This window comes from Microtus pennsylvanicus, chromosome 21 (assembly GCF_037038515.1).
Source record: "Microtus pennsylvanicus isolate mMicPen1 chromosome 21, mMicPen1.hap1, whole genome shotgun sequence".
In the NCBI taxonomy this organism is placed as follows: Eukaryota; Metazoa; Chordata; class Mammalia; order Rodentia; family Cricetidae; genus Microtus; species Microtus pennsylvanicus.
In genome coordinates this window covers 13,092,257-13,118,122 of record NC_134599.1, presented here as the reverse complement: position 1 = coordinate 13,118,122, position 25,866 = coordinate 13,092,257, and the positions used below count along the sequence as shown (strand labels likewise).

Sequence of the window (25,866 nt, the reverse complement as noted above, 5' to 3'; positions counted from 1 at the left end):
AACACATCTCACGGGTAGGTAGTGAGGATCCCAACCCAGGAAGTATGCCAGAAGAAAGAGTGACCGCAAGCTCCCTCCCAGGAGTAACAAACAAAATCGCGTTTTTAGGATGTGACCTCCATGGAGTTGGACAATGGAGATCAGGTACCTAATGCAGAAGGGTGACTAAGCCTGAGAAAGCTCTGCCTCAGCTCTTACCCTGGCCCTGTTCCCTCCACCCACCTGTAAGCCCACCTGCTCAGGGCAGTGCCTGACCCTTTCCTCTAGACCAGAGCCCAGCGCAGCATGATATAACTGATATATTGAACACCTACTATGGACCAGCTACAGCGACTGGACTGTGTTGAGGCTGCCCTCGCAATTGTAGATAGATAGGTTGATGCACAGTGATAACTGCCCTGCTTCAGGAAAAAGCCAGGGGATTATGGGAAGAAGGAGGGGCAGGGACAGCATGTACCAGAACCCTCTTATCAAACCAAATGAGAAGCTGAAAAAAGATCAAGATACCACTGAGGCTGGTAAATATGGTGGCAATTAGACCTTGGTGTCTAATGAACAATTTTCTTCACTGGACCAAAGTGCTGCCTGCATCTTGGCTCCTGGGGAACATTGAGCTGGGGGTGGGGTGTTAGCTTAGAGAGATACCTGGAGCTGGGAGGGTGCAGTCACCCTGGCCGGAAGAGGCATGTGACAGCCATGGAAATACCTGATTGATGTTCCTCCTACCTCCGGCCAGCCTGGCACCACAGCTTCCTTCTGTCGGCCTTTTCAGTGGGATCCTTCTTCCGAAAGGGCTGGGGACAGAACCATTCAGGGAGAAGCCTGAGGGAAGAGCGCCCTAATCTCATCATGTCCCGATCACCCTTTCCCCTCCCCGAAGCCCAGCTTCTCAGAGGAATTGCTTGAGGATAGGAAACGCCCTGTGGGGATGGCCGTGTCTGCACACATCTCTGTGGTCTGTTAACTCGCTGAGCACAGAGGACCCGCCACAGAACCACTAAGTGTTAATCACTGCCAGGTGCCAGGCTCACCTATTACCCACAATCCCACTCCTGCCCCCACAAAGGCCCAGCTGTTTCCAGGCCCTGGTTGCAGAGTCCAGAGGTGGGGAACAGCTAGCTAGCTCCTGTGGACCAGGCCAGGCAGGGAGCCATGATCCCCCAGCAACCTCAGGGCAGCACCATCTCCAGGAGTGACAGCTCAGTTTGCAATGAGGACCTGAGAAGACGCAAGCCTCCAGTTTGGGGGCTCAGGGAGGACTCAACCTTCTGAACTGCTCTTTTGAGGCACGTTTGATTTGGCAGGTAGATATATGATAAGTAGAGGGAGGTGTACCTGGCCAAAAAGATAACAGAAAGCCTACAGATAGGGCGTGCTTAGTGCTTTGAGGCTATGGAACATCCCAGAACGTATTAGGACAAAAGCTTATAAGACCCCAGAGAGGGGCATGGAGACCTGAAGATGCACAGTGCTGCAAAGGACTTTATTGCAGGTATAGGATGGAGCCCTGGGCAAGATTGTGAGTAGAGAGGGGTTAAGCTGAGGTCCTCTCCTTCTCAGGCAGGGAGAGGAAGGCTTAGAACACTCCATCAGCCCTCTGGTGGAGAAGGCACTCTGGGAGCAGAAGAGGGTTTCCAGGCCAGTGACCTTGGGCAAGAGGGAGAGGAGATGGCAAGGACCAGGAATTGCCGAAAAGAAATGGCTGAACGCAGTGGGGGATGTGCTGGCTTTGAGGCATTGAGGGAACCTCTGAGCAGAGGCATCCAAGAACTAGCTGATGGGATAGCAACAGCCCAAGAGAGCCGCAGGGCACCAGAGTGGAGGTGAGGTCTGGGGCAGCTGTTGGGATGATTGGGGACAGGTATCTGAGAGCACACCAAAGCTGTGACTGATCCTATGCAGAGATTATCACTAGATGTCCCAGCCGACAATGACCAAAGGAAGGGAAAGCAAGGTCCAAAGAAAGGGCCCTGGGCAGGGCCACACACCTGAGTCCATAGCAGAACCACCTTAGTGCCTGTGTCCCCTCTAGCACCCTGAACCCTGGTGAGTCTATACTGGTGCCCACTTTACTTGCCATGCCCCAGATGGAGACTTGGGGCTGTCCTCATGTTACACATGGGGAAACAGAGGCTTGAAAACCTGACATAACTTACCTCCTAATAGAGCAAGGATAAAAATGACCCACTGAGAAGACCCTGGTGGTTTTGCTTTCCCTGGGTGGTTGATGCCATCATTCCTGACCACCAGCTGAACAATCTCGTGCTGCTGTGTCTAGAGCTTCTTGGAGGGAGGGGCTTTCGTCTATACTTCGTGGGTAGACAGTCTGATGGTTAGGGGACATGGCGAATCCTGCTCACATGCTCAAGTTCTGACTGCCAGGGCTCCTAAGACTCCAGTAGGAGGTGGCCCCTGTCACCCCTATGTTTCCCCAAACTAGGTTCAAGTCCTGGGCAGCTAAAACCAATCCTAAAATGTCCATGCACCATATAAGCTGGGGTGAGCCCCCATCCTTCCTGGGTCTCAGTCTCCCACCTATAGCGAGAAAGGCAGTGGATTTTCAACAGCAACTTTTTGGGGAGACAGGGCACTTAAAATCCACTTTATTCCACCTCCCCTTCTGTGCAGTCAGTAGAGCATGGGACTCTTAATCTCAGGGTCATGGGTTCGACCCCATGTTGGGTGCCAGATAAAGCGAGAAATATTGCAGGAGTTACAAATTGTCTTTATTATGGGGATACAAGAGGTAGTGGGATTCAAAGAGAAACACAGACACAAAATACCAGACCCCATATCCCAGCATTCTACCCCAGAGAGATATGAACAACTGCACAAGCTTGCTTCTGTTCTGACCTCCCAAGAAAGCAAGTGAGACCCTTCTTCTCCCTTATAAGAGATCACATCCCCACACCAAAGCCTTGCCCTAAGGCTGGTACCCAAAAAGCTATGGTGGAAAGAAGTTCCCACAACACAGACTTCTCTGAGTACACGTCTCCAAGTATTCTTTCCCTCCTCCCTCTTCACCCTTCTCTCCCTCCCCTTCCTCCTCTCCTTTCCTTCCTTCTTCTATTGCTCTGTCTTCTCTTTCCAGCTCTCTCCTCTCCCCATCTCTTCCTTTTTCTTCTCTACTACTGATCTCTCTGTGTTCACAGACCGTTAAGTGCTACTGGCCCCTCCTTTCATCTATGCCATGGTCTGAGGGTCCCAGACAGACCACTGGCTCTAGACAAGGAGTTAGAAGCCGCAGATCCAGAACCTGGGCTGTGTCTGTCTCCAGGGAGACATGGTCACACCCAGACTTTCCTTTTCTACAGTCAGGAAGTCCTCTGTGTGAGGACCATTTCCCTGAAGAGACAAAAGGAAATCAGGGCAGGTTTCCCCATCACACAAGGTAGCTAAATGGGGGCAGAGCGAAGAAAGAGCAGGTAGGGAGATCCTCTGGCCACCAGAACTACCTGTCTACCTGCCTCCAGCCACCCTCCCCTGTCACTTCCTGTAGGAAAAGGCCAGTCATGCTCTAGCGTTTGTCTACCTTGTGTGGAAGGAGGCCAGGAGACAGACAAATCTGCCTTTCCGAACTCCCCTCCTTCCCCCACCCTTGGATGGAGCAGCCCCACTACACATTGTTGAATCTCCACTTCACATCAGGCTGTGTTGCCCTTCACAGTCCACCCCCACCCCCGAGAAGTCCCCGAGGAGCTGAGAAAGCAGTTCCCCAAAGCCATGTAAGACTGAGAAAGTAGTTCCCCTGCAGCCAGGCGGTGGTTGCGCACGTCTTGGGAGGCAGAAGCAGGTGAATTATTGTGAGTTCAAGGCCAGCTTTGTCTACAAGAGCTAGTTCCAGAACAGGCTCCAAAGCTACAGAAAAACCCTGTCTTGAAAAACCAAAAAAAAAAAAAAAAAAAAAAAAGACCTCACCCTGCTCACCCTGTTATCCAAGGGTTTCTGTTCTAGTGAGTAAGGCAGCAGACACTGCCAGGGAATGTAGCATTGGCTCCTAGGCTGCCAGAGCCAATGGGAGGATGGAGAGTAAGTGAAGAAGGCTTCCTGGAGGAAGTGTTTCACTGGAGCTGAAAGAATTGAGCTAGTGTTGCATCCCGTAGAGAGAAGGTATGTGAGCAGGAAAGCAAAGGACCTTGGCGGCACTGAAGGTCTTCATTTTGCAAAACCCAAAGATGCTGAGCGTTGTCCATAGCCCCGTGGTGAGGGACCAAGAATTCTGGAGGGATGCTGCTTGGTTTTCAGGATGTGCCATCTGCAATGTAGTCCAAGACCACCAGGAACCTGGCCTGTGCTGCTCTCCTGCTCCTCCCCTCAGCACCATTCCCTGTCTTCTCTCTTCACAACCACAGAAGGCTGGAGCCCTGGAGTCCTTCCTAAGGGAAGACGCCTACCCTCCAGCACCAAAGGGCCTGTTCTTAGTGCTTGAGTTCTGTCACTTGGGCCTTGCTGACCGCCTCCAGCCACGCTCCACAATCAGAAAGGTGGTGCCTCTGCAATACCTGCAGAGGCAGGGGGATGCAAGGAGCCTGGGGAGACGTGGGAGGCAGCCTCAGTGCAGAGCTAGGATTCCTTGGTGACTGGCCGCCTCTTGATTTGTTCCTTAGTTCTCTTTCCTTTTTTCACCTTATGGATTTTACAGTTTCATTATTATGTGTTCGACTGTATACATGATGTGGGAGGCGGGGCACACGCCACAGCATACGTGTGGAGGTCAGGGGACAACTTGACTGAGTTAAACGTTCCTTACGAAGATCCCAGAGTTTGAATCAGGTTAGCAAGCCGTCTGGGTGAGTTCCCTTTCCCTCTGGGCTATCTTCCTGCCCTAGTATGTTTTCGTTAGCAGCATATGTTTGTTTTGTTTTGTTGAGACCACAAATAATTAGGTTTTGCTGTTTATCTTTCTCCTTCTCCCTGACTACACTGCTGCCCCCAGTAACTCCTTTCCAATTTCATGTCGCATCCGTCCTTCCTTTGCTACCAGGCTCACACACCTTCCTTAACATCCTCTGCTCCCTCGCCTCATCTCCCATGCCGTTTTATAGTCTATACCCACTCTCATATTCTCTTATTTACGTACACTAACAATAAAATTAGGATCAAATATGACATTTTTATCTTTCTGAGTCTGGGTTGCCTCATTTAATATAATGCTTTCCAGATCCATCCATTTTTCATAGTTTCAGCCTTTCTTTACAGCTGAGTAAAATTCTATTGAATTTTACCACATTTTCATTATCTAGTCATCCGTTGATGGACATCGAAGCTGGTTTCATTTCCTTGCCTTTGTTGATACTGAATTCTCTTAGTTTTCTTATCTGCGTGAAGAGAAAACACTGACTTCATGGGGACATGTCAAAGTGAAGAGGGAACAGTGTTCGAGTCCGCGTTAGAGTTCCCTGTGGCCTCTAGGGAACAGTCAGCAAGGGGCAGGAGGAGTGGGGCAGTAGGCAGTGATCTGGGGCCTGGAAGGAGGAGCACCCTTGTTTGGGGCCATGATGGGGACATCCCACACCACAGAGGTTGTTATTCCGAGATGGTGTGGCCTCTGCATTGTATCTTGGAAGGAAGCAGTCTGTCCATCCCACCTGAGAATATCTGGTGACCCAAGGCTGCCAGAAGGAGGCAGAGTTTTCGACCTTCAGAAGGCTTCTCTGCTTTTGAAGGGTGGGTTGGAGCAGCCATTACCTTGCAAGAGCATTGAGTTGAAATCCAGGCCTAATTCTCGCAGTGACTGCTTGTCTTCCTCTGGCAAGCTCTTTGAACCTCCAGTTCTGTGCTTTAGGAGGGTCCCCTTTCCCTTCCTGTCCTTGGTTCTAAAGCAGCCTGTTTCTCAAGGTCCCCAACTCACCTCCTTTTTTAATCTCTTCACAGGCTGTCATCATGTCCGGCCAATATCATGGAAACAGGCCCATTGAGCATTGCTAGGGATGGCTGGAATGAGTAGCACTGAGCACTGAGAAGCAGAGCCTAGTGAGGAAGAAGTGATATCCACAGTGAAGTGGATCCCACTTACTCTGCCCTCCTTCATGGACCGAGTGTGATCACCATTAAATTGCTCAGTGTGTCCATAACTCAGCTTGCCCATTGTCCCCTATAAGTACAGGCAGCTGTCCCCACTCTGTCCACTCAGGAATGGCAGGACTCAATGGGTGAAAAGCCCTGTGGAACTAGGAAGCTTGTGGCCCAGTGTAGATAGCCAAAACCTGGAGATCAGTATCCACACATTACAATAGGGTGGCCATCCTCTGGCCCTAGGTGTCATAGGCAGATGGCTCCGAGAGGCTCTTTCCCATCCAGTACCCAGTTTGGGCAATGGCAGCTTCCCAGCCTTAGCACTTCAGCCCAACAAGCTTTTTAAGGCAGACCGGGACTGAGAAAGTGCAGACATCACCAGCCACCTGATCTCTGGTCACCTACTTCCCAAAGGTTATGATAAGACCAAGAAAATATGTAAGCTGACCCTAGATCCAGCCCAGCCGAACTGTCCTGTACAGAACCACTTCTTTGGGGAGGTCCACCTCATTTGGGAGGCTTGGGAACCCTCTGTTGGCATCGTGACTGTGTCTCAACCACCCAGCTCTGTCGATGCCTCCACAGCAGTCTCTTCAGCAGGTAGTCAGTCATTCCGTTCATTATTGCTGCCTGTGCCAGGCAGTGGAGACTAGGGTGGGAGAAGCTGGTGAGATTCAGTTAAATGCCTTAATCTGTGGCACTTGGACATCAGATAACAGGGAGCTTGAAGTGGGCTATGTGGTCCCTAAGGCATTTCCTTCTATGAATGTGGTCACTAGGAATCCCAGCAGCCCTCAGAGATGGCACAATTGGCTGCAGGAAACTTAGGCACAATGGGTAAGGCTCCTTATTTCCAGAAAAACAAACAAACAAACAAAAAACTGGCTCTATGGCATCTCAGGAGGATGTGTTCCCCAGGGAAGGCCCACACTTGTGGGTGACCACAGATATGTCACTTCCTTTCCCTTTTTGGATCTCAATAAGCAAGATGAGGGATAAGTTTCCTTCCCCTCTTACATTCTCAAGGAATTGCCCACTGACTCGGTTTCTAATACGCCCCCTCCCCCCAGAGCAACAAAGACTATCTGGCAAATAAAGGATGCTGCCCACGGTGTTTGCCTTTTGAGATTGATGCTCCGCAGGACAGGGGCTTGGACTTTGGTGGTTGAAGTTTAGGCAGTGGGGTTGGCCTGTCATTGGATCTGTGAGATCCTTAGTTGTCTCCTTTGCAAGGGTTGCTCAGTGTGGTAGGGTTTGTCAATCCTTCTCTTGGCTTTTACGAGCCTCACTCTTTTACTTTCCCAGTATCCGAGGCAACAACGTCAGTCTTGGCCCATCCCTATGTGTTCAGTTCTGTTCCGCATTCAAGAAGGGGCCAGATGTGAGGGAAATATAGGCCTTGCTTTAAGGAATCTCAGCCTGGAGATGAAGTATCTCACTCCAGGCAGCCTGTGGGCAGGGTCGGAGCAAAGGGCCCTTTAAAACAGGAATTAGCAAAAGAACAGTCCTTGCCCAGTATGTCCCAGGCAGAGGTGAATAGCTGGACCCTTGGGGCAGCAGCAGCTATAGAAGCTGCTGTGGGAACCAGGCTGACACTGATCTACGTGATCAGGAGCTCTCCAAGGTCTTCACACCTACAGCGCTGGTGATCCACTTGGCGCCTTGGGTTTTGCTGTCCGTGGTGCTGAATGGGCCAAGCCTGAGTCCTGCCTTCTGTAAATATGACTTCTTCTAGTCCCTACCTCCCTGTTGCCATCACCTGCTCTCCTTTCCAAATAGCCAATGACAACATCTCTCCTTGAAGCACATCCTCATTCACTCTTTCCCCTATGTTCAACCTGCCTCTTTAATTATTTCCCAAAATGGTTCACTGCAGTCTGTTTTTACAAAGTCCCCGTCTATCAGTGAGGATATGAGAAATAGAGGTGGTATTATAGGGAGCATTTGGATTATGGAATCTTGGGACTGTCAGAGTGGCTTCATGGTTGTCATTTAACAAAATGGAAAGGCGCACCAACCTTTCCATTTAGGTTGTTTAGGTAGATAAACAACCTACCTAAGATGTCAATGACTTGGAGTGGGGGGGGGTTATCAATGGGGATGACTTTTTCTGAGAGGGGAAGCTGAGACAAAAGGGAGAAGACTTGGCTATGATCACCTAGCCACCAAAAACAAAATTAGAGATAAATGATAGGCTCCCATCCCCTAGTCAGGCTTCTGAACCACTTTGGGTGAACCTTTGACCAAGGAATTATCAGCCAACCATTGCCACCTGAAATGGGGAGAGCCTGTTGCTTTGTCTTGTGCCACCCTGGGGATCCCTGCCTGTAGCATCCAGAGTCTAAGTTTCAACAGTTCAATGACACTCTGGGGATTCCCCACCTGTAGCATCCGTATCCTAATGCCCCTAGAAGGCCACACCACACACCATTGACATCGATCCTCAGCAGGTGCACCTGTGTTACCATGGCAACCGGTACCTACCTCACTGCCTCCAGCCCCACAGTTCTGGCTTGGTCATCTGCCCTCAAACTGCATGTGCCCATCCTCCTGTGGTTTAGGGGGAGGAGGGAGCAGGGCTCCTCCACTCTCCTGTCCAAGGCTGTGCCTGAGGGCTTGGTGCCCTCATTAGCTGCAGCAGACAGCTCCCTCAAAGAGCAAGCACACCTGTCTTCCAGTCTTCTGGCACCCAGTGTTGATAGCCAGAAACTCATCCCCAGACAGCAGTGGGCCCCGGAGGGAACCCTTTACACTCTCACATGCCACATTTCAGATAACAATTTTCAAGGCTTAGCAAATCTAAGTCAGTTCAGTGCTGTCCACATGCACTCCGAGTCTTGTTCCAGAGGCACACAGTAGCCCCAATACGAGCCCTGCCTACTTGTCTGTCATCAGGGAGCTTATGCTTATAGTAGCAAAGGGAAGGAATAGGTTCAAAGAGACAGAGCCCACATTGAATCATGGCGAATACTCTAAAATGGATCTTTTGTTTTTCAAACTACGAATTGTGTGACAATAGTGGACTGTGAAATTGATTTGGTGGGTCATGACTGGCATTTGTATATGAAGCAAGTAGATGGATACATTAGAACAGAGTGGAATGGAAGACGTGATGGCTGTGGTCAGACTAAATTTTCCTTGGTGCAACTGGATCCAAGCACTCCTGTGCACGTGTGCGCGTGTGTGTATATTCGATAACACAAAAATGTATGTGTTAATGGAGTCTGAGGGCAATAAAAGGTGACGTGCTGTGTTCCAAGAAGTGAGACTCTCTAGAAGAGGTACTTAGAGGAAGCGGAATGATGGATTCGGATATAGAGCATTAGACAGGCCCTGTGGACAGCACTGGGCCAGTTTGAGGACAGGCGGGAGTTGGTTAAAGAACAAAGCACATGCAGAAATGTCTCGGGGTCTAGGGCAGCATTGATCTGAGCATGCTCTAGGCCTGCTAAAGCAAACGTCAGCTGTGTGTATGAGTGCTAGGCAGACGTGGGGTCCAGGGGTAGAGAGAATCTTAATATCATGCCAAGAAAGTTGAACTTCCTTCTTTAGAGTGATAAAGAGAGACTTATTGATGGTTTTTAAGCAGGCATGTCATGTAATCAATCAGTACCACCTTTCTTACCAACAGTGACGGAGGTGTCCCCACAATATGCCAGGTAAGGGATATCACTGAATAAAGGAGTGCATGACATTGGAATTCCGGGTCTTTCTACATTTGATATGTATGAGTGTTCTGCCTGCTTGTATGCCTATACACCATGTGTGTGCTTAGTGCCGAAAGGGGTCAGAGCCAAGTATTGGATTTCCTGGAACTGGACTTAGGGGTGACTGTGTGCCACCAGATGGGTGCTAGGAAACTGAATCCGGGTCCTCGGCTGGTAACCACTGATCTCTTTCTGATGGGGACTGAGCACTGGGGAGGTGTTGGGGCCTCTCGTTGAGGCTTACAATCATTATGAGGCGCCACAGGCTGATGCAGGATCCTGACAGACATGGGCTTGGTGCTGATAGACCAGAGGCAAACTTTTTTAAACCCTAAATTTGAAAAATCTATTGGCTTGGAGCACCAGATTAAAGAATAATTAAGCTAATAGGCTCTCCCCCCTCCATTGTTTTCTGCTCTTTGGCAATGCTCCTTAATAATCCCATCTCTCTGAGCTCACTGTCAGTTCAGGGGAAGTGAGTTTCTAAGTAACTTAATATTTTTTTTTTCAGAACTCAATGCATCCACAAACAATCTAAAGTTTCCCCTGCAGCCCCATGACTCTGTGCTCTGAGCTATTTATTTTAATTAGCTTTATATTGTATATCTAACATGAGCCAAAAAAGAAAACCCACGAACAGCTGCCCATTAGCCCGTAAGCAGTGCCCTGGAACAAATCACCCCCAAACAATGGATTGTTCGGAATTGCAATCAAAGGGGAGCTGAGCTCCCTGCTAACAGTGTGCTGCAGAGAAGAGGCTGGGGAAGGGCTTTGAGGGATCTCAGGGAGGAGGCCCCCTCCTGCCTGGAGGATGTAGAGGTGGGCTATGGAGAGAGCTGCTTCAGATCGAGACTTCACAGGTCAGAGTTCCATTGAACCTTGTCTCTGAGTATTTTCGGCCTTCATGCTTTATGCCTGATGAAGCCCAAGCTTCTGTTTCCTGGACACTGCTGCTCCAAAGTATCCCGTTGGATACCACATTCAGTCTCAATGTGAATACCGGCTCCCTGAACATAGACAGCACACAGTGACCTGCAAAGTGGTCAAAGTTCCAGGGCAAGAGCACAGCCTCACATCGCCAAACTTCTGTGTTACCACAACCTGGTGACCTAGAGGTCAAGAACACAAAACCCAGAGCCAGACCTTGCAATCTTGGTATTCTTGCCTCTTCCTATGCCTCAGTTTCCTCCCCTGTAGAAAAGGGATCAGAACAAAGACTGTGTGGCAAATGTGTCTTGTCCATTAGACTCAGTTTAGGCGAGTGCCTGGGCAGGCAAACACATGCCGTGTAAGTGGCAGCTATTGTTGGAATGCAGAAGCTGCTACTGGAGAAGGGTATGGGGTGCACATGGGAAATGATGGAAGCTGGGACGGAAATTGTCTGTTGTGCTAAAAGCAGCCAATCTTCAGCCACAACCCAGGACTCACAATTGGGTTCAGTTTTGTAGCGGAGGAAGAAAATGAAAGGAGGTGCACAAAGAGCTGGTCAAAGAGTATGCCTGAAGTGGGTTTTAGCATGCCTTGCAGCTACTGTGTAAGATAAAGCCCTTTATGTAATTTTCATAGAAATGACTCATGTAAGCTTTCAGATACGCATTGTGTTTTCAGGTCCAGGGGAACTAAAGAATGTGGACCTTATCCTGCAGGTACCAGGGAGGCAGGGAGGGCTTTTGAGGAGGAAGCGTGACCTGAGTCTCAGTGGTTGGCATCTTCTCTAGGCAGTGCCTACCGAGAATGCTTGGAGAATGGGACGTGGGCCTCAAGGATCAACTACTCACACTGTGAACCCATTTTGGACGACAAGGTGAGTGACCCTGCTTTCCCCCACCCAGGTTCGCATAGTGTTAGGACTCAGGGTGAACACAAGGATCTTGTGGCCAATAGGACCAGGCTTTGTGTTGCCCAGACCCTCTTTTCTGCATGTCCTGTCCTCCACAGAGTCCCCCTCCGAGAGAGCTTGAGCTGGTGGCATGAAACTTGGAAAGGGTACAGCCATGTAGTCGGTGCCCACTGCAGCTGGTGGGTTCTGTGAGCGCGCCCTTTCCTCTTCCACCGAACCTCACTTTCCCCGCCTGGAATTTAGCTTCTACTTTTCCATGGAAAAACAGGTGCAGCCTCATCAGGACCATCTGGCAGGAAGCTGGGCCTGCCTGGCCCTTGCCACCCAGCACTGACTCTTGCTATAGAAATGGATTCAGTGCTGCCAACGATCTCACCTCCCTTATCATCAGGTGTAGTACTGTGACCCAACCCAGGGAATTACCTGTGCTAGGCAAACACCCTAACTCTGAGTTCCACCTTCAGCAAGCTGTGCTTCACGTCTGACCCAAAATGGTATGTCCCAGGCCCATCCACCCCCCCATCACTCCTCCAAGGAAGTCCCCAGTTGGTCTGAGCTCTTTCCCAGATAAAGTTCAAGTGCAGAGACTGGAACATTCGCCTCTTCTGAGAAGTAGTACACAGGTGTTCCACAGAGGACTCAGGGGAGCAGGAGGAAAGCCATACAACCTGGATAGAAAGAATCTCTCTCTCGGCAACCCTCTGTCCTTCCTCTATGTCCTTACAGCCCCTTGGGTGGTGATATAAGCTAGACTGACTTATATTCCAGCTAAGTGTTATTCTGAAGTGTCCTGCAATGCATATCGTCATTGCTTGGCTCAGGGACCAAACCCAACCTACCTCTCTGGGCCTCCCGTAGGTCACTGCTTCTAAGGTAGGAGGGAAGGTTGTATATGACATAGTATAGTAAGGGCCATCTCACCCTCGGTTGCTCAGCCAGCTGGGGTCTGAGCAGCCAGATGTGGCACTGTAGAGCCTCAAGTGTTAATTTAAGTCTGTATCTACAGCTCTAGGGCATTTCAGAATAAACTGTGCCTGCTGGGCAGTGGTGGTGCACGCCTTTAATCCCAGTGCTTGGGGGGCAGAGGCAGGCAGATCTCTGTGAGTTCGAGGCCAACATGGTCTACAAAGGAGTTCCAGGATAGCCAGAACTGTTACACAAAGAAACCCTATCAAAGACCATGTTCAAATGTGCTCTTAAAAATTCATGTTGGGGGGGGGCTGGAGAGATGGCTCAGAGGTTAAGAGCATTGCCTGCTCTTCCAAAGGTCCTGAGTTCAATTCCCGGCAACCACATGGTGGCTCACAACCATCTGTAATGAGGTCTGGTGCCCTCTTCTGGCCTGCAGGCATACACACAGACAGAATATTGTATACATAATAAATAAATAAATATTTTAAAAAAAATTCATGTTGGGAGGCCTGACCACGGCTTCTGTGGGGTGTGGGTGTGTGTTGCTGAGGACTGAGCCCAGGATAAGCTCTCTACCGTTGATCCTCAGCTCCAGCCTCTATTTTATTTTGAGTCATTAAGGACCAGGTAGGTCCTCTTAACTCAACCTCCCGAGTAACTGGGTTACAGGTCTGCACCTCCGGGCTTCGGCCATTTATAATATCAGAACCACCAGGCCAACAAGGGGAAGAGCGAGAAGCCGGGATTGGAGGAGGTACTTAGGGCCTCTGTTGTCGCAAGGTCAGGACAGCAATGACTGGAGCACCAACCCTACTCCCACATAGTCAGGTTTCTGTCTTCCCATGCCCATCTGTCTGTCCAGCAGAGGAAGTATGACCTGCATTACCGAATCGCCCTCATTGTCAACTACCTAGGCCACTGTGTTTCCGTGGTAGCCCTAGTGGCCGCTTTCCTGCTCTTCCTGTTCCTGCGGTGAGTCCATCTCCACCCTGCTTTCTCTTCTGCACCCCTGCTCCGTGAGCCAACCCTCCAGGACCTCACTGTCTCCTCCATTCTGGGGCCCTGGAAGAATGGACAGAGATGGGCTAAGCCAGGTGCTGGAGGGTGGAGAACAGGCACAGCTGTGACCACCAGGGGGGACTTGGGCTCTGGTGCAGACCCACCTCATCCCAAGTCTTTCACAGGGGGTCCTTACCCTGCTGACCCCCAGCCCAAGCCCCAGCCAGACTGGCTAACCCTGACCTGGGCCTCCACAGGAGCATTCGCTGCCTGCGGAATGTGATCCACTGGAACCTCATCACCACCTTCATCCTGAGGAACGTCACGTGGTTCCTGCTGCAGCTCATTGACCACGAAGTTCACGAAGGCAATGAGGTCACTGCCGGGAGCCGCAGACTTGGGGATGCCTGTCTTGCTGCCTGATAGTCTGTCTCATGTAGTGAGCCACCGTGGGCCAGGCCTTGGGACTTGCTCCCAGCTAAAACCATCTCCGATTCCCTGCCCCTACCCGCTGCCCTTATCCATCTTGCATGTCCAGGTAGCTTAGAGGAAAAGGAGATGCTACTAACTTCTAACATAGGGCTGGAGAGATTGATTCCCCTTCCACAGACATGGAAATCAAAGCCCAAAAAGGTGAAGGTTGCACATTGGTATGGTACCTCCACACCGTGGTCCCAATTAAGATTTGTGTCAACTGTTACTTCATGGTGTCCAAGGCACTGTACAACTGTAGACTGAAAGAGGACCAACCCCAGTCTTTGGCATATCTCGGTACATTTTTTTGGCTGGTCTGATCCTGAAAATACACATGCACGCATGTACACACACACACACACACACACTAGTTTGATCCTGAACTCTGCCTGGCCTGAAGTCTGCCTCAGGGCCCTCAGAGCCGGGCCAGTGTCATGAGGTGTCAGGTATGTTCCCGGCCCAATGCTGGCTGGAACTGAGACCGCACTTCACCTGCAAAAAAGGGACGCTTTACTGTTTGGGGTTCATAGCCTCCCACCCACTAACACTCTCGAGAACAAAGGAGCCAGCAGCTCCATGAATCCAGGATTAGTGCTGGGGTTATAGGATAGAGCCATGGGTCAGCAGGCAGCTCAGCCTAGGAGCAGTACCCAGGAGTCAGGTGGCTGGCCAGGCAGGGAGGAAGTAGGCTGCCCAGGGCTCCCCTCACCCAGTCAGCTGCTGCACCCACGTTCTTCACTTGCTCACGTTGCCCATAAGAGACTCCTGTGATAAAGGAAGCCACAGGGATGGAAACGCATGGCTGGGACCCTGGCCCAGAGGGGTCTACTGTGTGAGTCTGGGCCAGTGCTCATCCTTCCTACATCCATGAAATATGCTCTCAGGGGCATCTCCTCATTCAGAGGAACAGGGAAGGACGCTACCCTGCTGAGAGGCCACACCACAGCTCCCTGACCACAGCTCCCACTCGTGTCTCAGTGCCTTCCTTTCTCCTCACCACTGGCAAAGTGGTTGCCTCGAGCCTCAGAGAAGTGCCAGCTTTGTATAGGCCACAAAACCAGCAAGACCTTGCACTACCCCCACCCCCATGAGCCAACCTAATACCTCAGTGGCCAGGCCCCCACTACTCTTGTTCTGAGGACTTGTTTCCCGCACATTCTTTTCATTTCTTGGTTTTGTTTGTTTCTTTTGATTCTTCGAGACAGGATTTCTCTGTGTGTCCCTGGTGGTCCTATAACTCACTCTGTAGACCAGGCTGGCCACAAACTCAGAGATCCACCTGCCGCTGCCTCCCAAGTACCGGGATTAAAGGTGTGCGCCATCACTGCTCAGCTTGTTTTCATTCTTTTTAAGGGAAAGTTCAAAGTCTATCCCTAATTGGACCCAATTTGACTAGCTGTGTAGCCAGAGTGATCTGAACACTCTGATTGAGAACAGGGCTCTTCTGACCCAGCTCTGTTTACAGGAAGCCAACCAGTCTCCCTTTCTAGACTGAAAAGAGACATCAGGCATGGTGATGTCAGCCTCTAATCTCAGCTACTTGGGAAACTGAGAAAGAGTTTTAAAAGTTCAAGGCCTGTCTGGGTCACATAGTGAGTCCACGGCCAGCCTGGACAATTTTGTGAGGTACTGATAGAAAATACAAGTCTTTTCAGATGTCTTAAAAGGGTAGGACTGTAGCTCAGAATGCTTGCCAAGCAGGAGGGAGACCTGGGTTCTGTCCCCTATAGCGCATAAGCAAAAAGAGACTGAAGAGGTGGGGGTGGGGGGAGAAGAGCTGCCCAGAAATGAGGGTGGGAGGCTGAGCTACCCCACTGAGAGTTGGTATTATTTGGAACCCTGCCTGTGAGCCCCAAAGTGGGAGGTCCCTTGCCTCTCTGTGGGACCCGCTCTGCTGTCCCAGCAGCTCTCACCACCCCGCCCCACACGCAGGTCTGGTGCCGCTGTATCACCACCATCTTTAACTACTTCGTGGTCACCAACTTCTTCTGGATGTTTGTGGAGGGCTGCTACCTGCACACTGCCATCGTCATGACGTACTCCACGGAGCACCTGCGCAAGTGGCTCTTCCTCTTCATTGGATGGTGTGAGGGTCCCTGGGCAGGAGGACCTCCTGGGGAAAGGGGCACCGCTGATAACCCCCCCCCCCTTTGTCTTGAGACCAAGGACTCGAACCAGCTGCCTTGCTACTCCCGCAGCTCCTGTCATTACCCTATGCCGTCCTGACCCATGCCCCATACAGCTCTGCCCGCCACACCCCTGCTCCCCCTTAGGATGCATCTGCTTTCTCCATTCTGCCCCAAAACCCTCCAGAGGGCATTCCGGAAAGCCTTCCTCTGCTTGGGAAGAATGGCTGAGATTTGGGGCAGGAGCTGAGACAGGCACCATAGTGTCACAGGTGGCCTGTAGTTAGAAGACCAAACACATACTCCCAAGCCCCTTGTGATCTCCTGCCTTGATACAAGAGAATCTTTATGCGTCTGTTCACCCTGTGCAGCCCATGTCTCTCCTTTCAGGCATCCCCTGCCCAATAATCATTGCCTGGGCACTCGGCAAACTCTACTATGAGAATGAACAGTAAGTGGGACAGGCCAGCATGGGGGTTTCAGTTAAGATAATTCAGTCAGCCTTAGCTCTGGTCCAGCGCTGGGAGGGGTGGAATCGCAACCCTTACCTGAGCAGACCTCTCCTTCGTGGTCCTCAGGCAGAAAGAAATAAGTCCTCCCCCGTGAGTCCGCATACACCAGGCTTCCACAGTGGTTCTGTGGAATTCAGTTCAGCCTTCCTTCCATCCGAGGCTGAGACACCAGACCACAGCCCTTACGACAGTAGCTCCCCATGAGATCACAGGGCAAGAGGGAGCAAGTGGCATTTAGGGTGTGGAACGAGACTAGGATCCCATTTAAGGACCCTAGCACTAGGAAAGGCTCATAAAGACAAACACTGCTCAGAAAGTGGGGGGGCTGTCTTGGTAGGTGATAAGCTTTCACTCAGAGGAGCTGTCAAACAGAACAGAAATTTGGGGTGCTCTGAGATGGCTGTCTGAGACTGCCGTACACTGGGTGACCTCTGAAGGTTGGCACTTGCGGACAGAGTCAGGAACTTAGCCTAGCCTTTCTTCTGGGTCCCAAAGAGTTTCCAGCAGTCAGCGAGCCTGACCAGGCAGTAGGTTGCTTTCACTGAGAGTAAGAAGCCCAGGACTAGAGAAGACCCCACTTGGACACCTGCAGCTTTGTGCCAAGAGTGTCTGGCATTCGTGTTCTATAAACAACAGATGGGACAGGACAACTCGGTCCTAGACCAGTGAAGGAGAGCTCAGCTCTTCCTTGCTTCCTATACCTGCTGCATTCCCCATCCTGGGTCCCCACAGCCTGCAGCCGAGTAAGAGACTGCAGAGGAGACCACAGGCAAATCATGAGACTGCCCCCCCCCCGGAAGGTCAGCCGCAGTCCCTCCAGATACAACAAAAGACGGGGAAGGGCCTTGCAAGGGCAGCGTCTACCAAGAACTTCCCTGGAGGTTGGGCTCAGGAAGGGTCCCTCCAGAGGGGCCTAGCTCTGAATTGAGAATGGCCCTCTGGGCATCGCCCAGCAGGTCACCTCAGCTGCCCTGTCTTTGCAGGTGCTGGTTTGGCAAGGAACCTGGTGACTTGGTGGACTACATCTACCAGGGCCCCATCATCCTCGTGCTCTTGGTACGTCCTCGGGGGATTAAATGGTTGGGGCAATAGGAGCATCCACCCAGGCAGAGACACAGACAAAGACCTGGCCTGGGCAGCACCCTGTACTGCTCCCGTGCCCTGCACAAGGCACCCAGCTTCCATCCCACTGATCCTCTAAGGGTTCTCTAGGGGGCCACCTGCACATGGCCTCAGACTTTCTTTGGCATCTTCTCTGGAAATGGTCCGACTGGTCGGTACTAGTGCCTTTCTGGGTTGTAAGCTCTGTGCCAGGTACAATGCCTAAATGGGAAGGTAGGCAAGCAGCTGGTACTAGGGAAAGGTGGGTTCAGCATAGAGCTGAGTTCCTCGGCCCCCAGGAACACCCTCTAGGGCCCCGCCCCCCGCCCTCGGGCTGGCAGCAGGTTCCAGAATACAGCATAATGAGCGATTGTTCCTAGGCCAGCTCCTCCCCGCCCTTTGCCAAGCGTATTCGCATCTAGGATATAATTGCCACCACATCTTTAATCCACAACAAGCTTTAATTAAGATAGAGTTTAAGTAGGGGCTGCATTCTAGGGGGAAAAAAAGAGTCCATTATATATCATACATTAAATATATATATATACAAAAAAAGCCCCATAAGAAATTAGCATTTACATAAGATTTATTTCAGGCTTCTGTGTATACCAGCTCTCTTAAAGGGTCATGGCGCCTTCTGGCAAACTCAGAGGATGCCCTCCTCTTGCACACAGCAGGTGCCTAGTGGGGCCTACCTTTGTCTACCATGGCGACAAGTACCATTTATCTCTTCCTTTTCCTGACTCTCTCCTTCCTGTGACGGTTGGAGTCATTGGAGCCCATCTTTGGAGTGTCCTTGATGGACATCAGCCGAAGCTGACTGGAAAGGTCTTCCACCCACCTTCAGGGCACCACTCACTGAAGAGGCAGAGGCTGGTCTTTGTCAGCTGTGAGGGAAGGATTGTCCTTGGACTGGCAGCTGCAGTGACTCACTCACCCCTCAGTGTGAACAAAAACCTCCCAGCCAGCTGCCAGGAGCTCGTGTAAAGGGATGGGGCTTTTGAGAAACCTGGGACCCAGCCAAGGAGGCTGGCCTGGACGGGAACCAAAAGCTTGGGAATGAGCTCCTGCCTAACGCTGCTGTTCAGGTAGTGAGGGGAACCATAAAGAAGGAAGGAGGGGGAGTTTGGAGTCCGGTTTCCTACTGCCCAAGTCTGCCCACGTCTCCTGCTGTGAACACCTTTCCTTTGGAGCCAGTTAGTTATATACTAGCAGAGGCTTCCAGGATCTGAGTTGAGCCCTTCTACAGGTCTTGAATGTCAAGTCGGGTGTGCACAGCTGCTGGCAGGGGACCTGTGCTATCAGAACTTCCTCCCTGTGCTAATCAGCTCCGTGCATGTAGTGATGCATCTAGTGGGGACCAATCTCCCAGGGGCTGTAGCTGCTAACTGAGTCTATCTTGAGGGGTTCCTGGGCTGTGTAGACCCATGGAGAGCAGAGAGGTGTGGTCCTGACGTAGGTGTGGTGCAGGGGGTTACAAGATGGGTGAGAGTCAAAATGATGAGGCAAATGCAAAAAGCCTGGAGAGGCCTGCTCAGAACCAAGCTAGGGCAGAGTAGAGATGTCCCCTAGGTCTAAGGCGGCCAGCTTAAAGACGGCAAAAGGCAAATCTGAAGACCACAGAGAGATGAACCAAGTCACCTGTTCTGTTATCTTGTCTTCTCCCCTACCTGCCACGTCAACCCCTGCCTCCCTCTCAGTGAGGATCTGGCAACAACGTGGCTCCGTGAGCAAGCAGCATGCCGTACTAAGAAGTACTTCCCCTCCAGCAGGCTTGGGAGCTCTGGGGGTGCAGGGCGGTGATCTGGCTTTGTACTTTCACAGCTAATGCTGTCATTGGTTCTCAGCTTACTGTTTTGCCATTTCTCCAGACCTTTCTAGTGAGTCTGTAGGAAAAATGCAGTCCCTCCCCATCTGCAACTAGGCCATAGCTCTCTGGGAGCAGGCGCTGTGTCTGCCTGTCCACATACCTTTCACTGGTACCCAGCACAGAGGCTGGCATGGCAAGATGATTGGTTGAGTGCAAGAATGGTTAAATACAACTAAGATCCAGGTTGGACCGTGTCTGGGTATGATAGCTCATGGAGGAGATGGTATGTTTTGCTTTGGCATGCAGGGTAGCGTCTAAGGTGGAGACCTGAAGAGGTCTGTGTGGGCTGGAGTGGTCAGCAGGCTCCCTAGAGAGGAAGGAAGGTGTCTGATGTAGACACCATAAAGGAGGAGCCTGGGAAATAAACTGGGAAGAAAAGGGTAGCTTCCTGGAGGCAGAAATCCAGGTGGGGGTAGCTTGTTAGTCAAAGGAGAAGGCCAGGTCTCCTAGATGCTCCATATCGGCCACCTTTCCTGCCTACTCACCGACCTCTGGGTGTGTGGATGGATGGGTGGGTGGGTGGGTAGGTGGGTGGGTGGATAGATGGATGGATGGGTAGATGGATGGATGGGTGGGTGGGTGGATGAATAGATGGATGGATGGATGGGTGGGTGGGTGGGTGGGTGGGTGGGTGGATGGATGGGCAAAAACAATAGGTGGACAATTGAATGAAGTATTTTGTGGGAGAGTGGATGGATAAATGGATGAATGTTTGGTAAATTAATGGATAGATGAAACATTGGGTAGATAATTGGATGAACTAATTAGTGAACTAAATATTTAATGCAAGAAAACGATATAGAAATTTGAGTATTTTTTTATTCCAATAGTCTCTGCTCTCAGAGAAGTCAGAAAGAACTGGAAAAAGACCAAGGAGTTTGTGTTATTTCAGGATAGGTGAGCCTTTAGAGAAAGCAGGCAGCAGGCCGTGCACAGCCTCCTGGAAGGCTTCCCCCTCAGCTGTGGGCTCACTAGACTGTATACTGTATACGTGGGAGAGAGTGGTGAGGCGACAGGGAGGTGAGAGTTCGAATCCTCCTGTCCCTCTACAGCTTGGGAGACAGGGGCAGCAAGGCTGACCATGCCCCTCACACCCTGCCTGGAATCTATCATATAGGAGGATGAGAAGGGCTGCCTCCATTTGTAGAAGCAATGGATTTTTCTAGACAGAGACTGGAGTGGGGGGCATGTGTGTGTCTCCACCTACGGGCCAGCAGACATCCCTAGGCTAATTACATGCCTCCCAGCCTGTGAACATTTTCTGAGGAAGGAGTCCCAGCAGGCTTGTACACAGTCCCATTCCTGTTTGCTTGTGCTTGGCAGTACATGAAGAGAAATGCAGGCACACGGTGTTCCCAGATAGACACACACGCATGGTCGCACAAGACCCACTCTGAGACAAGCACACGGGGGACACACATACAGGGCGACACACACAGAGTGATAACACAGCTCGGGGACCAGCTGACCCATTCACTGACCCTTAAGAGTCCCTCAGAGACCAAGAGACCCTGGGGATCCACAGAGACCCACGCAGCACGAAGCTGAGTCAGGAGCCAGCAGGCCCACGGCAGTGAGAGGTGGGCGTGTCTTTGATGTTAAGGGAAAGCACTAATGAAGATAAATTAGTCCCTTCCCAGAGCCCATTCATCTTCCACGCCTGTGGGTGTCTGAAGGCTTAGGAGCGCCTAGGAGCCAGGGTAGAGATTAACCACTCCACCTGGACTGTGTGCCTCTCCCCCCAGAGCTGAGCAGAAAGGACCTTTGACCAACCTAGAGCTGGTGACAGTTTGAGGGCCTCTGAGATCTTCCATCAATAAGTAGGAACCCTGTGACCGAGAGAAGACAGATGGATCCTAGATCTGGGGTGTGGTTCTGTGTAGTCTCAGAGGAGGGCAAGAATTGAGGCTCTCAGAAGTGACCCCAGAGGAGTGGTCACTTCTCCCACCCACCGCTTTTACAAACTGCCTGGGCCACTGGTGGAGATTGGGACCTGGGGTCAATGGATGCCTCCTGCCCAGGCTAGGGAAGAGCAGAAGTTGGGCAGTCACAGCAGGTGCTTGGTGCTGGGGCATGTGTCGGGGGCAGATGTCAGGGATCCGGGGAGGAGGTTTGCTTCTGAGTCACCCCCACAGACCTCCCTTTGTCCCTCTCTGCTTTCTTCCAGATCAATTTTATATTCCTCTTCAACATCGTCAGGATCCTGATGACAAAATTACGAGCATCAACCACATCCGAGACAATCCAGTACAGGTATGGGAATGCCTAGAGCCCTGACAGGCAGCAAAGAGGCAAGAAGGTTCTCTCATCAGAGCTCTGGAAGTCCTCACCCCAGAGTTTGCTCCAGCTCCCAGAAGCCAAGCAGGGCAGCCCCTTTCCCCACCTGAGTGAGTGCTGCCTACAGTAGGTGAACTCAACTTTGCCGTTGCCCTCTTGCTTCCCCATGCAGGAAGGCAGTGAAGGCCACGCTGGTCCTCCTCCCCCTGCTGGGCATCACCTACATGCTCTTCTTTGTCAACCCTGGGGAGGACGACCTGTCACAGATTGTGTTCATCTATTTCAACTCTTTCCTGCAGTCTTTCCAGGTAGGCACCCCAGCGGCAGGACACTTCCCAGCTCCGGATGCTCACAATGGGCCTGCGCACTAGGATCAGTTATATGAGCACCGGAACCCAAGTGCTGGCGCACTTGGAACCCCACTGGGCCCCAGATGCTGACAAGGTTGCCTTGGTCTTGTCACCCACCTTCTCATCCCAGCGTTCAGTTTTATTAACACTTCTGAGAATACCTAGGATGAGCTTAGGATGCCAAGGCCAGGCTGGAAACCGCAGCCACGTAGTTACATACCTTATTGTAACTGCATCCCTTGTCTGGGCCCAGAACTTCCGAGGTCCCACCCAGCCCTGAGCCCTAAGTCCTGGGAGGTGTGCCTCCAGCCATTCTGTGTTCTCCCACACCTCCAGCGGGTATGACTCCCCAGCCGATATCTGACATCTTTCCTTCCTTTCTAGGGTTTCTTTGTGTCTGTCTTCTATTGCTTCTTCAATGGAGAGGTAGGAGACGGGCCTCCCTTGTAGTCTAGGGGCTCAGCTTTTACACTGTACTCGTGCCTGATCTGGTCAAGCTGCTAATAAGCCTTTCAGACGAGCTCCATTGCCGGCTCTGCTCAGCTCCAGGCGGTAGGGGAGCTGAGAAAGCATTCAGCTTTGGGCAAATCTGTGGAATCAGTGTAGCTCACTACACAAGCCAGAAGTAACATGTCAGCACCTTGTGCATGCTCTCTGAGCCAGGGAGCAAAATGCCCAGATAGCAGGGCCTGTAAAAGCCACACAGAGGGGATGACAGATGGAAGGTTCCAGAAATAAAAAAAAATGTCATTCAAGCAGTTCTTTACCAACTCAGCAGAATTGGTGAAATGGCTCAGTGAATAAAGGCATTTGGATGCCAAACCCGACCACCCAAGTTCAACCCCGGAAACTCACACGGTGGAAGAGAGAATCAACTCCTGAATGAAAACTGACCTCCACACATACACCATAGTGTTCACTGGAAACACAGAAAGAAGCTGATGTTTGCCATTACCATACAAACAGAAGGGAGTGGGGTGTAGAGAACGAGCCAGGAGCTTCCTCTCAGACAATGGTAGGGAAGACTGGTCTGCAGAGGGGACAAGGAGAGGCCCTTCCTGATGAGGAGGAAGCTGGGCCTGATGCCGGGTCCAGCAGGGGCTGAACTGAGCTGAGGGGCTGATTTACAAAGCTAGAGAGGCCTAAGTCATGGTGGCAGGGGTAGCCACAGGAAACTGAAACCTTAAGCAGGCTGACGGCCTCTCCAGGAGAGGGAGAATGGCTCCCTCAGAAACTGCAGGGCAGGCAACGGTGTTCAGGGGAGGACCGCAGTTTGGGACCTCATCAGCCTCTTGGAGTGAGGTGGCAGGCCGAGGGCCACCCCAGACTCCTTTAATGGTTCTTGAGGTGGAGCTGGGGGACTGGCAGAGGCTTGGCCCAGCAGGTGACTGAGCCTCTCCCTCCCTGCAGGTGCGCTCAGCCCTGAGGAAGAGATGGCACCGCTGGCAGGACCATCACTCCCTCCGAGTGCCTGTGGCCCGGGCCATGTCCATCCCCACATCCCCCACCAGGATCAGCTTCCACAGCATCAAGCAGACAGCTGCCGTGTGACCCTCTGTCGTCTCTCTGGCGTCACTGCACCACTGAGGCAGCTTCCCCATCCTCTACAGCCTTCCCCTGGGTCCTCCTTGCTCCACTGGCCCTTGGGGTGCAGGAGAAGGAGGGGAGAGATCAACTCTCCAGTCTGGAAGGAAAGGAAAGCTATGGAAGGGGGCTCTGAAGGATTAGGGCCCGGGGCAGCCACAAGTCTACAAGCAAGAGGGAGCAGAGGGACATGGCGGGCTCTCACTTCATCACATCTTTGCATACCTGGCCTCTCCTGCGGATCCTCACTGAAGCACCATTTATATAGGAAAAAAACCGAGGTGCGGAGCAGGCAAGGGCTGGCCAAGTCACCCAGTTACTTGGACCACCCTCAGCACCTACAGTTGGCTCTGCTTCTTGCTTTCTGGTTCCACACTTATGGTGCCCTCCCTTGAGGGTGCCCTCTGGAGGTGGGGGAGACAAGAATTAACTTATCTGGCTTCATCACAGAGACTGTCTAGCAGAGAAGCCTCCCTCCTCAGAAGCAACCCTTCACCAAGCTGCCGCTCCGCTCCTTTCCCAGTCCTCCTGCCCCTGTGTCTCTAGGAGAATGCTCAGTCTGCCGTCCTTCCTGGGACCCCCCCCCCCCCGTTCAGCCTGGGCTCAGTCTGGGGATCAGGAGATGAGACAGACGGAAAGCCACACTCTCGGGCCAATCAGACACACAATGCTGGACAGAAGAGGAGAACACCAGAGCCAGAGGGAGTCGGTGAGGAGGCTCACCCAAATCCGAGCATCTCTCCTCAGACTGCTTCAGCCTCTGCTGCGGAAATCGCTCTTTGCGACATCAGCCAGGTACCTGTGGGGGTGGCAAACTTCAAGTTGAACAGCTGGACACTGGAGAGATGAAGTGGGCCAATGATGAAGGCAGAATGTCTATAGGCCAGAGCCATGTCCCTCTCCTTAGAGGTGATGGCCTGGACTCAAGCAGGCCTTCCTCTGGTGTGTGTGGGGGTTTGGAGTCTTCGGGTTCAAAGGGCCGGACCTTTTATTATCCCCGCGGATGACATCTGCCCCATCCCCAATGCAGACACCGCTTGTGTCAGGGACTGAGATTCTGGAACTGGGAGGGAGGGGAGGCAAGACCCCTCAGGGGCCACAAACAAGAGGAAACAGAGCTTGGCTTCAGGCTCCACCTCTATTCCTCTGCCTCCCTCACCCCCACAGCAGAAGAGGAGGGAGAAGCCAACAGATTATAGGCTTGAAAAGAGCCCCTTGTCTAAGTACCCCACAAAAATAAACTTTGAAAAATTATTCACTTTTATACATATTTAGTTTGGCATTGAATACATTTCAAGCATGGAAAATGTGATTTCTGACATTTTGGTAAATATCTGAATTTTAGAAGAAAACTGTCACAGCACCTTAAAGCACACCAAAACACACGTAGATAGTGCATGCTTCCAGGGCTGCTGTTACCTGTCTTCAAGCACTTTGTCAAGCCGGGCAGTGGTGGCACATGCCTTTAATCCCAGCACTTGGGAGGCAGAAGCTGGCAGATCTCCATGAGTTCAAGGCTGGCCTGGTCTACAAGAGCTAGTTCCAGGACAGGTTCCAAAGCTACAGAGAAACCCTGTCTCAAAAAAACTCAAAAAGAAAAAAAAAGAAAGAAAAAAAACCCTTTGTTAGCAGGTGGCTTCTGTTGCCCCCTTTTCCCCAGCCCCTGCCTTCATCCCACTATCCCTAGAAGATTCTATTTTTAGAGACACTTTTTGGCCCTTATGGAACTTCTCTGCCTGACTCTTGGGATTTTTTTTAGAGTTCTCTAGATTGGGATATCACAGCTTTTTATTTTGCTGGATTTGTTGGACAAGGCCTCACTATTTAGCTCAGGCTGAACTCAAACTTGCTGAGTAATTCAGGCTCACCTTGAATTTACAATTCTGCCTCAGCATTCGGAGTGCTAGGATTATAGAGACATACTTAAGTCTATTTTTAAATATAAACAATTTATTAAAGCCACATTAGATATTGAAAGGTTTTCTTTTATACTTACTTCCTTGTGGGGAGTGCATGTGTTCCATTGTTTGTCAGAGGAAAATTTTGGGGAGTCAGTTTTCTCTTTCTACCATGTGGGTCCTCGGGATTAAATTCAGGTT

General features: G+C 51.4%; 1 protein-coding gene across 4 annotated transcripts in view; it reads left to right on the top strand.

Moving 5' to 3' along the window:
* Crhr2 (corticotropin releasing hormone receptor 2) overlaps positions 1–25,031 on the top strand; it is a 39,977-nt gene extending 14,946 nt beyond the window's left edge. For 2 of the 4 annotated variants that reach the window (XM_075955394.1, XM_075955397.1), the window contains 10 exons: positions 11,441–11,526; positions 13,337–13,446; positions 13,731–13,848; positions 15,880–16,033; positions 16,464–16,524; positions 17,569–17,641; positions 21,724–21,809; positions 22,006–22,141; positions 22,568–22,609; positions 23,594–25,031. In XM_075955394.1, coding sequence (XP_075811509.1) covers positions 11,441–11,526; positions 13,337–13,446; positions 13,731–13,848; positions 15,880–16,033; positions 16,464–16,524; positions 17,569–17,641; positions 21,724–21,809; positions 22,006–22,141; positions 22,568–22,609; positions 23,594–23,734 — 1,007 coding nt within the window. In that variant the 3' untranslated portion in view covers positions 23,735–25,031. The remainder of the gene's footprint in view (positions 1–11,440; positions 11,527–13,336; positions 13,447–13,730; positions 13,849–15,879; positions 16,034–16,463; positions 16,525–17,568; positions 17,642–21,723; positions 21,810–22,005; positions 22,142–22,567; positions 22,610–23,593) is intronic. The other 2 variants (XM_075955395.1, XM_075955396.1) reach the window with 1 other exon arrangement.
* The last annotated feature ends 835 nt before the right edge of the window (positions 25,032–25,866 follow it).